Source organism: Alosa alosa, chromosome 3 (assembly GCF_017589495.1).
Source record: "Alosa alosa isolate M-15738 ecotype Scorff River chromosome 3, AALO_Geno_1.1, whole genome shotgun sequence".
Classification (NCBI taxonomy): domain Eukaryota; kingdom Metazoa; phylum Chordata; class Actinopteri; order Clupeiformes; family Clupeidae; genus Alosa; species Alosa alosa.
This window is the reverse complement of record NC_063191.1, coordinates 646,993-663,966: the sequence shown is the minus strand read 5'-3', so window position 1 is coordinate 663,966 and position 16,974 is coordinate 646,993. Positions and strand designations below refer to the sequence as shown.

Genomic DNA, 16,974 nt, shown 5'->3' with positions numbered 1-16,974 from the left:
ATAGATAGTGGTGACCAAATCATATTTTGCCAGATAGTGTGACGACAGTAGGCTACATAGCCTACAGCTGTTCTGAAGTAGGAGTAGGCCATGTCATCCAAAAATAAAAATAAAAACACTGCTATTTGTTTGTGCTACGTTTGTGCCGTAAAAAATATTGTTTGTACTGTTAAGGGTTTTAGACAATTAAACTACATTTTCTGGCCAGTGACGTCACTCAGCCTCCCATATTTGTCCAAATTTCCACAAGAGTCTTGATCGTTTGTGCTACGTTTGTGCTGATTTGTGCCGTTAAGAAACGTTTTTTTAAGTTATTAAGCTATTCCACTTTATTGGTTACATGTGTGACCTCACCCAGCCCCCATTCAATGGCCAAATCTCCTCAAAATAGTCTCAATGGTTTGTGCTATGTTTAATTTGTGCCATTAAAATAAACATTTGTGTACTATGTATAAGTTAGTACTAGTTGAAGCCTAAAAATATTTGTAAACAAAGTAGGCCTAGCCTAATTGGCTAGTTTATCATAGGGATGCTTGGACTGCTCTCCCAGGTGTGTTTCCCAGGTAGCCTAATTGGCTAGTTTATCATAGGGCACTGCTTGGACTGCTCTCCCAGGTGTGTGTCCCAGGTGTGTTCCTTGGGACAGGCCCTTTTGAGTATGGGAAAATACTTTTCCGTTTCCATGGGGATTAAGATGATAAGAACTAAGCAGTCATAATGCAACGTTTTGAACAAATGTGCGCAGCGTGCTAATCATGCTAACCAGATTTAATAGCAAAAACAGTCCTTGTGAATGTTTGGATTAAATGTGTGTGCTGAGGAGTGGTGGGTCCATTGAGACAGAGACATGTTGCTAGTGTGTGTGTTTGTGTTTGTGGGTGTGTGTGTGTGTTTAAATGTGCTCTGTGTGATGTGTGTAAAAGTGGTCTGTGTGTGTGTGTGTGTGTGTGCGCGCGTCCCCCCAGATGGCTCTCTCCATGCAGGCCCCGGTGTGTCTGGTTGATAACGGGCCTGACGGGCACATGCGTGTCCAGCAGGAGGCGCTGCAGATCCTGGAGCAGATACAGCAGCCGGTGGTGGTGGTGGCCGTGGTGGGGCTCTACCGCACGGGCAAGTCCTACCTCATGAACCGGCTGGCCGGCAAACACACAGGTCAGAGCCACAGCAGACAATGCAGTGTGTGTGATTGGTGGAGATGTAGTGGGCAGGCTAACCAGAGCGTGTGATTGGTGGAGATGTAATGGGCAGGCTAACCAGAGTGTGGGATTGGTGGAGATGTAATGGGTGGGGTAATCAGAGCGTGTGATTGGTGGAGATGTAATGGGAGGGCTAACCAGAGCGTGTGATTGGTGGAGATGTAATGGGCGGGGTAACCAGAGTGTGTGATTGGTGGAGAGATGTTGAGGGGTGGGGCATGAAGCTCATGGTCTCTAATGAAGCTCCTCTTGATCTCTCAGGGTTTGCCCTGGGCAGCACCATCGAGTCCAAAACCAAAGGAATCTGGATGTGGTGTGTACCTCACCCCTCTAAACCAGGTGTGTACACACACACACACACACACACACACACACAGTTTACCCCTCTAAACCAGGTGATTATGTTTTTATAGACACACAGGAGTGATAGAATGGATGAATGCAACTTAGGGTTGTAACTGGGCTTGTGACATAACATCTGAGCATTTGTTGGACTGACCTATCATTAGGCTGGAGAATGGCGTTTTGGCAGATTTAGCGCCCCCTCATGGTTTTCTGGACATCCACATGAACAATGAATTACCTTGCAGCCAATGACCACTCACTTCTGGACGTGCACATGAATAATTAGCTACATTAGCAGTAAACAGTTAGCTAGGGAGCATAGCTACATTAGAAGTAAACAGTTAGCTAGAGAGAGAGCATAGCTACATTAGCAGTTAACAGTTAGCTAGGGATAGGGATGTTAACCGATGACCGTTTGACCGATGGTTGACCGTATCAACGTTAACCGATCAAAGTTGTCGGTAGTCGGTTAAAAAAAAAAAGTGATCTCTAAATTAGGCTATTATAGACAGTGGACTAAATGCTACTATAGTTAGCCATCTCATTCCAAGATTGTTTTGTGTGAAGTGAACAAATTATCCCTCACACTCATTTTTTCATAACTGGCCTGTTTGTAGACTACTTAATAAACCAATAAAAACATTTGGTGCAAGGTCACAGCGTTTGGGTTCGCGCACTCACAAGGTATGCGAAAAGTAAAGGCTACAGGCTAAAACACTCGAGGTTAGAGTCAGGGCAGACGACAGGATGAAAGGCTACAGGCTAAAACACTCGAGGTTAGAGCCAGGGAAAACGACAGGATGAAAGGCTACAGGCTAAAACACTCGAGGTTAGAGTCAGGGCAGACGACAGGATGAAGCGTGCAAAGAAAAGTAGTGTGTCGGACCATTTCACCAAAAAGAACAGATGTAAGTTGCAACCATTCATTTCGTATGACACTTCGCAGGCCGTTATCCCGCTTATCACCCGGTTGCCACTATAGGCTATAGTCATGCCTTTAACACGCAAAGGAAACAAGCGGGTCCGTTTAAAAAGAAGCCAACTTGTAGGCTACAACTTTCTTTGGCCCTATAACAGCGATCGCATTGACAGTTAGCTTGTTTACAGTTGATTCCATTGTTGCAAAGCCTGCTTTCAGGCATCTTTTACACATTCATTAAAGATTTTCACAGTCTATTTGATAGCCCACAGAATTCTCTATTTAGCTTGTTTTTCGTTAATTTATTTTCCAAGAATAATAATGGCCAAACCGTTGTGTTATGTTTTAATAATTAGGTTTAATAATTATGGTTTAGGTGATGTTGCCCTTAACAGAAGTTGACACTTTTCTTTTTGAAAAATAAAAAAATAATATTAATTATACAAAAGAGTTGTTCTGTCCGTTTTAAGGTACACAGTGAGTTTGACCTGCCTTGGCCAGTGCGTCTTTTATGGTGCCTGTTTTATCCATTGGTTTTATCGTGTTGCAGTCTATTAGGCAACATTCCGCATAAGATGGGCTTAGATTTGGAAATACATTACATCTACATTTCAGGAAGGATCATCAATGGTAACTAGAGATGCACCGAAATGGAATTTTAGGGCCGATAACGATAACCGATATTTATTGGTTTGTTGATACGATAACCGATAATATTACTCTTGAAAAAAAATTGTGAAAAGTGATTTGGGGAAAGCATTTAATAAGCATAATTTTATTGCAGTAATTTTACCTACAGTGGGCAGTGCTTCGACTTGGCCAGCTTCCCTCGCGTGCGCGGGATCACGCGACTTTAATTTGCATTTTTCCAGTGACGCTGCAACGGCGCTGCAACAACCGGCAGAGGTCTCAAGTGAGCAGGGTGTCTCGTAAAAAGAAATGGAGCTGGAAAGCCCTACACAGACTTCACTACAGACTTTAGCAGACTAGTTTAGAAATAATTTAATAGCCAGGAATATGCCTGCCCGGCCCTAATAAAGAAATATTTGGTTAACTGCGAGTGAATCCCGTTTGCAGCCGTAGAAGAAAAGCAGGACAAATTACACATTCTGTTTTTCTCCGAGTGCAACGATGATAGACATCATTTGGACAAAATATTGTAACAATCTTGCAAAGTTGTTTTAGAAAGGTCTTTATTGGTTACGCACCAAAACACACGAACACATAATGCCAGGCCAGACCTGGCCCTTGTGCTCCAGCACTAAACATCTATGTGAGGCTGTATCTACAACACACACTAGTTAGACCCGGTTATGAACACTGTAATCAACTATAAACAGTCAGGACGCACAACATTGGTAACTTGCATGGTTAACATTCAACATAACACATCAACCGAACAGCATCATGGGAGCACAGTCATCAACAGCTAGGCTCAGATCATTACACAGCCCACCCGAGACTTAGTCCATGTCCCCTTGACTCAAGTCTTACCCTACGTCAGTCCATGAGCCTGGCTGGGACGCGACGCTGGCGTTGTGGGCGCCCCGCTGTCGCGGCGGTGACTTCCGGTGAAGGCTGCACGGTGATCGGTGTTAGAGCCACAGCTCCATTGTCACCAAGTTCCACAGAGTCAGTGTCAAAGTCTCCACGACCCTCAGCTGAGGCCAGGGGTCGATACGGGGCCAGTCGATCATGGTGGAGAGCCACAACTCTCCGACACTTAATCAGTCTCACACGATAGACCACATCAGACAGCTTCTCTAAGACATCGCACGGCCCGACCCACTGGCTAGTGAGTTTCGGGGAAATGCCTTTCTTTCTCTCCGGGCAGTACACCCAAACTTTATCGCCGGGCTGGAACTCCTGGCCGCGACAGCGCGTACCGTAAGCTCGCTTTTGCCGTATTCCAGCTTCACTCATAGCCTGCCGGGCCAACTCGTGTACTCCCTTCAGTCTCTCGCGTAGCTGCTTGTAGTATTCCAGCCCTGGCTTACCTCCAATCTCCGTTTCCGGAGGCGAACCGAACACCAAGTCCACCGGCGTGCGTAGCTCTCGCCCGAACATCAGAGCTGCCGGTGTGCATTTCGTTGACTCTTGCACCGCTGTGCGATATGCCCAGAGCACCAGGGGCAAGTGTAAGTCCCAGAGGTGGGACCAAGTCACAAGTTAGTCTCAAGTCTTTGCCTTCAAGTCCCGAGTCACGTCCCAAGTCAAGACCGACAATTCTCAAGTTGAGTCCCAAGTCCTATCGTTTGAGTTTCGAGTCCTTTCGAGTCCTTTTAACAACAGAGAAATAATATTTAAACAGATCATGTATGCCTTTAAGATTTGTATATATTTATTAAACCTTTTTTTGCAAGAACATTGTTCAAACACTCATTTGACTCAACCATGTCACCACTTTATAAAAAATATCCTCACTCAAAATTAAATAAAATAAAATAAAAATTAAATAATCTACATGTAATACATTCATGCCTCTATCAGTTCAGGTTGCTCCCTTGATAAACAATTGGCATGCATCCATAGGTGTGTGACTGGTGTGTGTGTGTGTGTGAGCGAGAGAGAAAGAGAGAGAGAGAGAGAGAGAGAGAGTGTGTGTGTGTGTGTGAAAGAGTGTGTGTGTGAGAGAGAGATAGATTGTGTGAGAGTGAATGTGTGTGTGTGAGAGTGAGTGAGTGTGTGAGAGAGAGAGTGTGTGTGTATGTGTGTTGTGTGTGTGTGAGAGGGAGAGAGAGAGAGAGTGTGTGTGTGTGAGAGAGAGAGTGTGTATGTGTGAGAGAGAGCGAGAGATAGATTGTGTGTGTGTGTGTGAGAGAGAGTGTGTGTGTGTATGAGAGTGTGTGAGGGTGAGTGTGTGTGTGTGTGACAGAGAGTGTGTGTGTGTATGAGAGTGTGTGAGGGTGAGTGTGTGTGTGTGTGTGTGTGAGAGAGAGAGAAAGAGAGAGATAGATTGTGAGTGTGTGTTTGAGACTGTGTGAGAGAGAGAGTGAGAGAGTGTGTGTGTGTGTGTTGTGTGTGTGTGTGAGAGAGAGTGAGTGAGAGAGAGAGAGCGAGAGATAGATTGTGTGTGTGTGTGTGAGAGAGAGTGTGTGTGTGAGAGAGAAAGTGAGAGTGTATGTGTGTGTGTGTGAGAGAGAGTGAGTGTGTGTCAGTGTGTGTGTGAGAGAGAAAGAGAGCGAGATTGGAAGGGGACTGGATTGGAAGTGTCATGAACATAACAATGAACAGAGTTGTGCTTTTCTATGCCAGGGCCCTATGCTGCATTGCATTTGCAAAAGATCAAATTGGCCAAAAGTCTGTCAGTCATTTGTGCACGATGAGGGCGTAGAATGACGCCACCATGGCTGAAAACTCGCTCCACTGGAGCACTAGAGGCAGGCACTGCTAACACTCTGATGGCCACTCGGAAGAGTGAAGGAAGAGTCTTCATGTTCAGTGCTCAGAACAAAAGGGCGTTCTGTCCATCGGCTACAGTGGGTCCCAGTTAAAAATTGACACTTCATTCACGATCATGGTGAATGGTGAAATGTAAGTACAACTGCAGCCGCTTGGGGGCAGCATAGTCCGCTGTGGAGTTCCACGGTCGAACCAGCCGGGCGATTCGACAGCAAGGGCTGTGATTGGCCGAGTTTTCAGTGCGTTTCTCTGTGTTTTTAGCAGCCCCTGCAACATGCTAGTCCACTGTAGCCTAAGCCTTGTACATAATGTTAAACATAGTTTTGGATTCAGTGGCAAGATTTCTTGATTGTACAGTGTCTGTCTCTCAGTAATGTTTTAAAATGAGAGCTTTGTCAGCTGGCAGTAGGCTACTTTGTCAGTAGTCATGAGAAGTTAAACTTGCTAACAGAACATAAATATGCTGCCCAGAAACCTTGTGAATAGTTCTGATTTTTTTTACTACACTAACGAGGTTGAAATATAGACTTTGCCTACAGCATCTCCTTAACAGTAATGTTAACAAAATGACAGCATTCATATGACAAAAAACGAATTCGGTCACTCAAGACTGTGCCACAGCAACCAGTGTAGGCTACAGTCCTACCCAATAGGCCTACTCGAAGCAGATAGCGTTGTCTGACGGTCGAGTGGGTTAATGCACGTATTTCCAGAACAGGTCTGCAACTTTCAGGTAGTTCTGAGTTCGAATCTAGGCAGGAGCAGAGCCATATAAAGGCCTAGGCCTATTGTTATCATTTTTTGCAAGGTGTTGCTCCTGGCAATACTTGTTTATAAGACGTTTGGTGATTAATTGATAGCTGTTTTTGGGACACGTTAAACGTTCTTTATAATGAGCACATCCGGGGAGTAAAACGACTGTTACGCGCTGTTACAACTGTAGGCTACAATGATTGCAATACAAAAATATGCACGTGTTAGTTTAGTTAGTTTGTGATGTTTTGGACTTTTGCCTCATGTGTTTTCAGGTTTGAGGGCTTTTTTGGCAAGATTGACCTTGGTTAGACTCTGCATATGTTATTTCTCCATTATGGAAAATAAAGTCAATTTTCGACACACGCCTGTTATTAGTTCAATAACAAGTGTTGCTTGTTAAAACATGTGACTAGTGAAACTCAAATGATTTTAGAAATATTTAGCCAAAGCCAAAAAGTGTTAGAGAGGAGAGACGCCGGTGCAGCTCAGATGTCTTCTTAATTTTCTTTATTCTTTAGTAAAAGGTGCAGAACATTATTAAACTTTGACTAACGTTTGATGTTAGTTAGTCAAAAACATCGACACATCGAAATGTTAGTCAAAGTTTAATAATGTTCTGCACCTTTACTAAAGAATAAAGAAAATTAAGAAGACATCTGAGCTGCAACGGATTGTGGCCAAACGACAGAAGCGCGGAGAACCCTCCTTTGTCTACCAAAAAGTGTTACTTTGTGCCCCGCGCTCCCCCACTGCTTGTGAAAGAAGGGGATGGGGAGGGGGGCTTAACGTGAAAAAGCTTAATGTCACAAAACAGCAACGAAGGTCGTTTTTTAGGCTACAGGCCTTCATAATGGTAGGCTACAGGAAGTGGGGGGAGGGTATGGGATGACCAGAGCCGTCATCTATCGTCTTTCCAGGCACACAGCTCGTTATGTAGCCTATCGACTGCCTTAACAGATAGGCTTTGCTCTTGGGTTTGGCCTTACAGCGAACTCAATGCTCTTGTTGCTTTTTGCAGTTTGTTAAATAAAAGCGATGCAGATTACATTATTTATTTCTGATTAATTCGTCTCTTTTGATGTATTTTGCAACATTTGCTTGTTAGGCTGGGCTACTGTCAATGTCCTGTACAGGTCAATGTTCAACAATTGCTGGTGTAGGCCTAGGCTATTAATCAATTAGGGACTGTTCGTTATTTATTTAATTAAGGGGCTACTGGAGGAGTTTTGGGAGCGTTAGTCAAAAAAGACGTGACCCTCCCTCGCCAGCAAGAAATTTTTCTATGACCCTCCAAAGTGATTGAGAAAAAACGCATGACCCTCCACAGTCCCAACAATTTATTGATGCCTTAGGCTACTGGGTCAATTTGGGAGCTTGCATGCTACGACTCCTTCCTTGAAATGCCTTGAAAAGGCTGTCGTTTGCACAATTTGGTTGCAATCAATAATCAAGTCGGACAGTATTGCATTAGTAATAGCTTTCTGCTGTGGATGACTCATGCTGTAATGCCCTACACAACTGTCCAAGAATTGTGAGATTGAAGGCTGTTGTGGTTCATCTATGATGCTTTTATTCATCTGGTATTCTTCAAATCTGTAACAGGTAAGCATATCAAACAGATGTCAGAAAATGCTAACATTGTGTTAATATTATTTTTTGGGGTTAATATTAATTGTATTGTATACTGTAAGAGTGTATATGTTTTAATATTAAATAAATAAACATTAAATAAACATTAAATAAATAAACATAAAATAAATTTCATTTTCAGTGTACCCTTTCTTAAAATGGTACACATATTCCTAATATAGGCTAAAGTACATTAAACTGACCTTGATTTGGCTTGCTTAAGTTTTGCTGCTGGCAGCAGTCTACTGTGTATAATCCACTGACTAGCTAAACTATCCAGTCTCAAGCATTTGGTTAATTTATAATCACCCCCGTGATTCAGATACGGGCATTCATAAAGCGGTCCTAGTTAAATCAACCCTAAACGTTCGTTTTCAAAGATGTGCAACTCACCGAGTGGTTAGTGGTGTTTGCTGATGTTCCAAAACGAGTGTCTTAAATACAGAAATACAGTTTCTGTCGTGTTTAATTTTGCCATTTTGTATTCCAAATATCAAGGGGAAGTTAAGGAATGTTTAGCTTGGGTTGATTTAAGGATAATTTTATGAATGCCTGTAGCCAACCATTCTGACGCAGGGGGTGATTCCAAATTAGCCAAAAGCTCGAGACTGGACCATTTATCAACATTTTGATGTCAAACACTCTTTCATCCAAGACAACCCATAAAGGGAGCTTAATGTGCTAAATAGTGAGATAGGAGATACAGTTTACCATGTTTTTAAGTCAAGGTGGTGTTAACAGTGAGTTTACAGTCTCATTAATATGTAGCTAGCTAGCAATTCAGTTACTCAGCCAACAAGCTAGTGTTGGCTTTGATTCAAAACTTACCGTTCTTTGTGTAACTTCAAATGTCGGACGAAGTTCGAAGTTGTCGCATCTCCGTCTGTAATCTTGCTCCCGCATGTTTTACAAACTGCAATTCTTTTTTTGTTTATCACCTCATGGTTTTTGTACCCAAACGAAACTACCTTTGGTATCATTTTTGCCTACTGTTGCGCGCGTTTAGTTTGTTCCTCTTTATTGGATGCTCGTACTTTGATTGGTTGGATGCTGTCAGGTCAAAACAACGTGGATCTAATTTGATTGGATGTCGTGCCATACACACTTCACGCTGCGTGAATCACGCACACAGATGCACACAGGAGCAAAGGGAGAAAGAGCGAACAGTGTGAACATACTTTTTAATCTTTGGATTTGAGGAAAGTAGCAAGTCTTTTCAAGTCAAAAGGGTCAAGTCCAAGTGAAATCACGAGTCACTGATGTTAAAGTCCAAGTCAAGTTGCAAGTCTTTTAAGATTTTGTCAAGTCGAGTCTAAAGTCATCAAATTTATGACTCGAGTCTGACTCGAGTCCACAACTCTGGTAAGTCCCAGTCCTTTTGTCGGCGGTCGGCCAATATGGCCAGCTGCACTGCTAGCGTCCGGTTAAAACTTAGTGAAATAGTCCATGGCCACGAGCACGTAGCGATTTCCCCGCTCTGTGACTGGCAGTGGGCACATGACATCGACGGCTACCGGCTCCATGGGAGCCCGACTGCGTATTGCTGCAGCCGAGGCGTCTGGCGTCGCGTGGGGCCCTTCTTAAGCTGTACAGGCGTCACAGCAGTGAACATGCAGTTCAACGTCCAGCCTGCATCCCGGCCAATAGAAGTGGCCTCTCAGCCGACAAAGAGTCTTTGCAATGGCGAAATGAGCCGCCCCCACTGCCCCATGCACATGTTCCAGTACGGGCTCGTAATCCAGCAGGAACCAGCAACTGGAGCTTCGCCAGTGTCTATACAACAGTCCTTGGCGTGCTACTATTCCGGCCACTGTGAATAAATCGGCTTTGGTCTCTGGATCGAAAGTGCTGATACGCCAGTCCATGGCGGTCGCTGACCGGCTTCAATCCATGACCACACTTTCGGCCGAAAGCGTGGCGTCTTCGATTGCCTTCCGGATCTCCTCCCTCAACATCACGGCCACGGCGACCGGCGCATCAGCTGGCGCTCTGCAGTGCTGCGTTGGTGTTGGGCTGCGCGATGCGTTGTCTCGGTCTCGATCACTGTAGCTGGTAGCGAAGGCGGCGAGACGACCTGGGTGCTGCTGGCTAAGCTGACTCTTCGCTGGCGTGAAGCTGGCGAAATGGTGGCTCTCTTGATGGCCTTGGTGCTGGCGGCGTTGAGTCTGTAAGCTGGCGTGCGTTGGCGGCGTTGACCCTTAGCGTTGGCTAACGCTGGCTAGCGTTGAAAACAGCGACTCTCTCTCTCTGCCAGCGGTGATGCAGCCTGTAGCCCGACGAAGCGGGCTCCGGTTGAGCCGCTGCCAGGCTCCTTCCTCCCTCGGTGGCAGTGTTGGCACTGGTCTGCTGCACGGACGCCTGGACAGGCCGTGGGAAGGCGACCCGCCCGGTGTCGAATCTCCATGTAAGAAGTCCTGGGCGCCAACCAACCAGCAGAGCCAGCTGGCCCTCTGGTTCTTTGAAGTTCAGCAGCCAGGTGGCGGCGGTAGGAAACCTGTTCTCAGCAGGAACCGTTTGCCAGAGGTAGGTCCGAAATGCCGCACTGCCACCACCACAGCCAACAGTTCTCTGCGGGTCACACAGTAATTCTTCTCGGCCGGTCCAGTGAGCGGCTGAAGTATCACGACCACTTGCTCGCCCTGCTCGCCTGCTTGAGAGGACGGCGCCAACGCCCCCGCCGCTGTCCAGGATAAACGGAGTCGAGGGTCAGGGAAGCGAAAGCACTGAGGCCTCACATGGCTACCTCCCGCACACGGAATGCAGCGTCGCCTCCGTGTCCACACTCGAAGAGTTGGCCTTTGTCGTCAATCGATGCAGCGGGCTGGCGACTGTAGCAAAGTCCGAATGAAGCGCCCGGTACTATGACGCCAGGCCCAGGAAGCTCCGCAGCTCAGCACCGTCGCGTGGAACAGGCCAACGCCTCACCGTCTCCACCTTAGCTGGGTCGGTGGCCACTCCGACAGCCCCCACGACATGGCCCAGGAACCCGGTTTGCCTCCGGAACAGGTGGCACTTTTTCGGGTGCAGTTTGAGCCCAGCACCTTGTATGGCGTCGAACACCTTCTCCAGATGTCCTATGGCACCGGTGAAGTCCGTTGCATGACACAGGATGTCGTCCAGGTAAACCACGCAGCATGTTAGTGGAATGCCCGCCAGGAAATCCGCTCCATCAACCGCTCAGTTCGGCTGGCCCGTTGCATAAGGTCGAACGGAAGTACCGGAACTGCCACAGCCCTTGCCCGATGGTGAACGCTGTCTTCGGCCGAGCTTCCGGGGCTAGCTCAATCTGCCAGTAGCCTGGCCGGTTACCTGGTTGAGGCGCCTGTAGTCAACACAGAACCGCCACGAGCCGTCCTTCTTCCGGACGAGTACAGCTAAAGCGAGCCCCAGGGACTACTGCTTTGCTCTATTACTCCTGCTGCCGGCCATCTCCTTTATCTTTTCTTCAGCTGCTTGTCGTTAGGGCAAGCGGCAAAAGCGATGAGGTGGAAGTCGGATGGGCAGCATTTCGGTGTCGATATCGTGTTGGACCAGGCTGGTTCGGGTGCAGTCCTCATCTCTGCGGCAAAGATGTCGATTATGCCGGCTAGTAGCCTCCGCACCTGGCTACCCTGTACTTCCTCAGCCCCTCACAGCTCTGAGTCCAAAGTTCATTTACGGCTTGCTTTGTCTCTACAGGGGGCAGCTCTCTGAGCGAGAGTGGTGATTGCTCAACCCGCTCACCTGGCTCCTCTCTAGTGGGCGTGAGCTGAGCAGTGGCGACTCAGCAAGCGGACCTGGATGAGGCCTGTTGTTTTGTGCTGGCTTGTGTGGGGAGGGGCGGAGACTCAGCAAGCGGACCTGGATGAGACCTGTTGTTTTCACAGCGGGCTTGAGTTTTGCTGGCTTGTGTGGGGAGGGGGGAGTCTTGGATGCATGAGCCCTCTTTATGAAGTTTGCTTTCTGCGGGCTGGTGTGGAGCGAGTTGGCGGGTTCTTAGTCACGCCAGCTCTCCGCGCCGTGCTCTGTTTTCCCCGCCCGTGTGCAACACTACTGCTCGTCCCCTAAGTGTAGTGTGAACAGGAAATGTCCACCACAGCCCCCATTTCTCTTAGCAAATGCCAGGCGAGAATGCAATCATCCTGAATGCTAGCCAACCAAAGCTGGCGGCTCGCCGTCTCACCGTTGATGCACACACACACACTTTTGCCCATACAGTTCGCTCGCTCTCCGGTAACTGTTGTGATCATGTTTTGTCTCTTCCCAGCCTCTGGGTCTGGCTACCAGCGTGCGGGGTAAGAGACCGAGGCGCACCAGCGAGATGGTGGAGCCTGTATCGATCAAGCGACACCGGAGTCCGCCTAGCGTGCAGTCCACATAGAGTCCTCTTGTTTGGCCGAGCGTGCCCAGCCGTATGCAGTCCATAGCCAGGGAGGTTGAAACTTGAAGGTGGCATCCCTTCCCGGCGTGCCACCTCCCTCTCGTTTTGACTGGGCGACGCAGCGTGAGGGTGCTGGGCAAGCATGGACAGTACCTGCTTAATGTGTGCCCCGGCTCGGCCACGCGGTAGCATCCGTCTCCGCTGGCCGGCCTCTTCTATTCAGCATGGGCGTTGTGGTGGCTGTGCTGTGGTCTGTCGTGTCGTCTCCAACTCCCCGTCTTCCTCCATCGATGTCTGGGCGTGCGCGCAATGCCCGACTCCATTGTGTGGAAGATGTTTTCCACCCGTTAAAGCCTCCATGGCCAGCGCACGGCCAGCGAGCTGGGGGCTGCTCGGCTGGCGAAGGTGTTCTCTCAGCCGCTCGGGTGGATGCCTCGCACAAACGCTTCCAGTGCCATCTCTTCATGTAGACTCTGGCTGTAATTGGGTAGCCCGCCCGGTATACAGCTACTGCAGGTCAGTCAGCGAACTTGCCCAGTCTCTCGCCCTTGTGGCGCCGTCTGAAGCGGGTTGTTCGCGAGCATCGCTGTGAAGATCCTCTGGTCGAATCGCCCGTTGCAGAAGCGGCCTCGATTGCGGTCCAGCTTACTTTGCTCTGCGGTGGCAGGTCTTCTAATACTTGTAGCAGCTTCCCCCTCCAGGGCCAACGCCACCTGTACGCCCGTTCTCTCCGCCGACCAGCCATTCAGCTCGGCTGCCAGCCGGACCTGCACCAGGTATGTCGCCAGTGGCCTTCCTCCATTGTAGTGGGGCAACTTTACGCTGGGGCCATTGCAGTGGGGCAACTTTACGCTGGGTCAGCCCTTCTACGCCCGCCCGTCGCGACCGGGGGACCGCCGGTTTCCATTGCTCCCGTGTGAGCGGGGTTCCAGTGGCGGGATGCTGCCATCAGCCCGGTTCGTTTCCTCCTGTGGCCGGGGGCGGGTCTCTTCGTTACGGTCACGCTGCAGGCTGGCTCCGTCTGCTGGGCCCAGCAGGTGGCCATGGGCGAGCACGCTGACGAAGAGCCGCTTTGGCAAGAAACTCATCATCGCCGGGAAATCGGTTGCAGCTTTCTCCTCCCGTCCAGTAGGGGTCGGCATCCCACTTCTGACACAAATGTAACAATCTTGCAAAGTTGTTTTAGAAAGGTCTTTATTGGTTACGCACCAAAACACACAAACACATAATGCCAGGCCAGACCTGGCCCTTATGCTCCAGCACTAAACATCTATGTGAGGCTGTATCTACAACACACACTAGTTAGACCCGGTTATGAACACTGTAATCAACTATAAACATAAACATGACAGTCAGGACGCACAACATTGGTAACTTGCATGGTTAACATTAGCATTCAACATAACACATCAACCAAACAGCATCATGGGAGCACAGTCATCAACAGCTAGGCTCAGATCATTACAATATAGAGCAGATAACCTCCGTTGCTCAGCCAAATGCCTTCCTGTTACGTCCTGTTATCACGGAGTTACAGGCGATAAACGATTTTTGATGGTCACAAGTTTACTTCATTAGCGTTTATTTTTTTGATTATTAAAGAGTGTTTTTCATTTAAAGGCTTGACTTTGTGCTTATTCAGAAGAGCATTTCAAGTCAAGTCAAGTCAAGTCGGCTTTTATTGTCAATTTCTTTACATGCACTGGTCATACAAAGAATTGAAATTTCGTTTCTTACTTTCCCATGCAGACATAGACATGCTTTAAATACAGACATAGACATACTATAGACATAGCCATAGACAATAAACATTAAATTAAAGTGCAAGACTGAAATATAGAACATGTATGTATCAAAATAGAAATATAGGACATATATATAAAAAAATAGAGGTAGTTGTGTTGTATATTTATATAGTCTTAACAGTTACATGAAGTTTAAACTTGTGCTTGTGTGACCTGTATATTTACATTGATATGCAGTATGCAGTAATTTCAAGTATATCAGGCTTGATGTGAAGCAGCAACACGTTAGGCTGCGCAGTCACAGTGCAGTTCCACAGGGCGGTGTTGGGGGGGGGGGGGGGGTTAGGGTAGACAGGATCCTAGTTTCCTAGGTTCCTGGCTGGCTGGTGGGGGGGGGGGGGGGGGGGGGGGGCTGTCAGTGATGGGAGAGTGGGTAGAGTGTTCAGCATCCTGATTGCTTGGTGGATGAAGCTACTTGCCAGTCTGGTGGTGCGGGAGCGGAGGCTCCTGTACCGCTTTCCAGAGGGCAGGAGGCTGAACAGTTTGTGTGCAGGGTGGGTTGTATCCTTGACAATCATTAGTGCTTTGCGGGTGAGGCGGGTGGTGTAAATGTCCTGCAGGGAGGGGAGTGGTGCTCCAATGATCCTCTTAGCTGTGTTAACAGTGCGCTGGAGGGTCTTCCTGTTCTGATCTGTGCAGCTTCCGCCCCACACTGTGATGCTGCTGGAGACGATGCTCTCGATGGTCCCTCTGTAGAATGTAGTCATGACAGGAGGCGTGGCACTTGCCTTCTTCAATTTGCGCAAGAAGTAGAGGCGCTGCTGGGCTTTCTTCGCCAGTGATGCTGTGTTGGTGGTCCAGGAGAGGTCGTCGCTGATGTGCACCCCCAGAAATTTTGTGCTGCTCACTCTCTCCACAGCATCTCCGTCGATGGACAGTGGTGGCAGTTGTTTGTGGCCTCTCTGAAAGTTGACAACAATCTCCTTGGTCTTGCTGACATTTAGCAGGAGGTTGTTGTCTTTGCACCATTTAGCCAGCAGGTCTACTTCTTCTCTGTAGTGAGCCTCATCGCCCTTAGTGCTCTCCCCAATCCCAGACGTTCACATTGCATGTTTGTTTGTAATGGATGCAACCGCGAGATACGCTTGTCATAGGCGCCGATACCGTGATGCTCCCTCTCTCGAGCACCCACTGAAAACATTGAGCACCCACGTGTGCCAGCTTACAGTCCCGGCTAAATTTACATTCATTTAAAATCAAACATCGCAGTTTATGTTAAATTCAGCATATCTCATAATGTGATTGGATATGTTGCTGTCAATTCCCTACTTCATATACTAACCACCAATGAGAGCGTCTCTCGTATGAAAATTCCTGACACTTCCCACCTGAAGAATTAACGCAAGGCTTTGTCGGATCTTCAGTCCCGAATGTTTAAAATGTATATAGCCCTGAATATCATTTTAAAAGTAGTCTGACAAAGCTTATTGTTTTGTGACACAGCTAAACACTGGTACCTCATAGAACGTCTATAACATAGTCTAGGTGGTCGCAACTCACAAAAGTAAAGCAGATAGAAAGAACTCGCGCAAATCTAGCCTACAACACGCAGACAGCTTCATGCGCAGGGGAGAGAGCGCACGCGTGCACAGGTGCTTTATGATTGTTGGCTTCTGATGGTATCTTGCTAATTCACTGAACTGCATTAGGTGACACAAATGGTATTGCCGTTATCTTATAACTCCTTGTCTGAGCAACTACCAGGCCTATGGTTTTGAAAAGGCAGATGTTCCCTGACAAAGACATTCGAAAATTAAGAATGTTTATTGACTTGAAAAATACACAAATTTTTGCAAACTCAGTTCATTCAACCCTTGAAGACATCGCGGTCTGGTGCGCTTATGTAGATCGTTTCTGCACTCCATTTAATTTCTCAGAATTTAGGTCTACTAGGCCTACAATAACGTCATCACCAAATACATCTTTTATTTTTAGTTGATCAACCACAAAGAGTAGCATAGGCCTACTGTGCACAGTGCACTGACGACTGTAGCAGCCCAAGGTAACCAGTTGTTGTAGATGAAGGGCAACCGCTTGTTTCAGATAGCCTGGACAACATGTTACCTGGGTGTTGCCTACGTTATTAATTAATGGTAGCCTACAATAGTTAATTGATTTGCGTAACATATTAGTTGGCTCAAAGAGTAGGGAATCAGGATGGAGAGAGTCACGCGTGTGTGTTGCTTTTAAGGGGATCGAATCCAGTTTAATGCTAGTTCAAAACATATATTTTTTTACATGTCTTTTGTCCGAGTGGCTGTAATGTAACCGAACGCTCATGGCATATGAAAAGCGACTTCAAACCGCCTAAAACAACTTGTTTGTGAATGTCTGACAACTGCTGCAGCGCATGCACGCGCAAGGAAATCAGTAGGTGGAGAAACCAGAAGGCACAACACTGGGACGATTTTAAGGCTATTTCACATAGGCTACTCAATGGTGCTATTTCACACGCATTATAGCGACCCCCACTCACCGGGGTTAGGTGGAAGGTGTTAATAGACGACATGTGAGTTTGCACAGTGGACTAGGGCTGTCAAAATTGCTCAAAAAATGACGCTT

General features: G+C 47.4%; 1 protein-coding gene across 2 annotated transcripts in view; it reads left to right on the top strand.

Annotated features, from left to right (window-relative positions):
* The window catches only part of LOC125292004 (guanylate-binding protein 1-like), a 99,115-nt gene that overhangs the window by 55,829 nt on the left and 26,312 nt on the right, over positions 1-16,974 (top strand). The window contains exons 2-3 of one of the 2 annotated variants that reach the window (XM_048239063.1): positions 966-1,152; positions 1,458-1,535. The exons of the other annotated variant lie outside the window; for it this stretch is intronic. Coding sequence (XP_048095020.1) covers positions 966-1,152; positions 1,458-1,535 — 265 coding nt within the window. The remainder of the gene's footprint in view (positions 1-965; positions 1,153-1,457; positions 1,536-16,974) is intronic. 2 annotated transcript variants of the gene reach the window in all.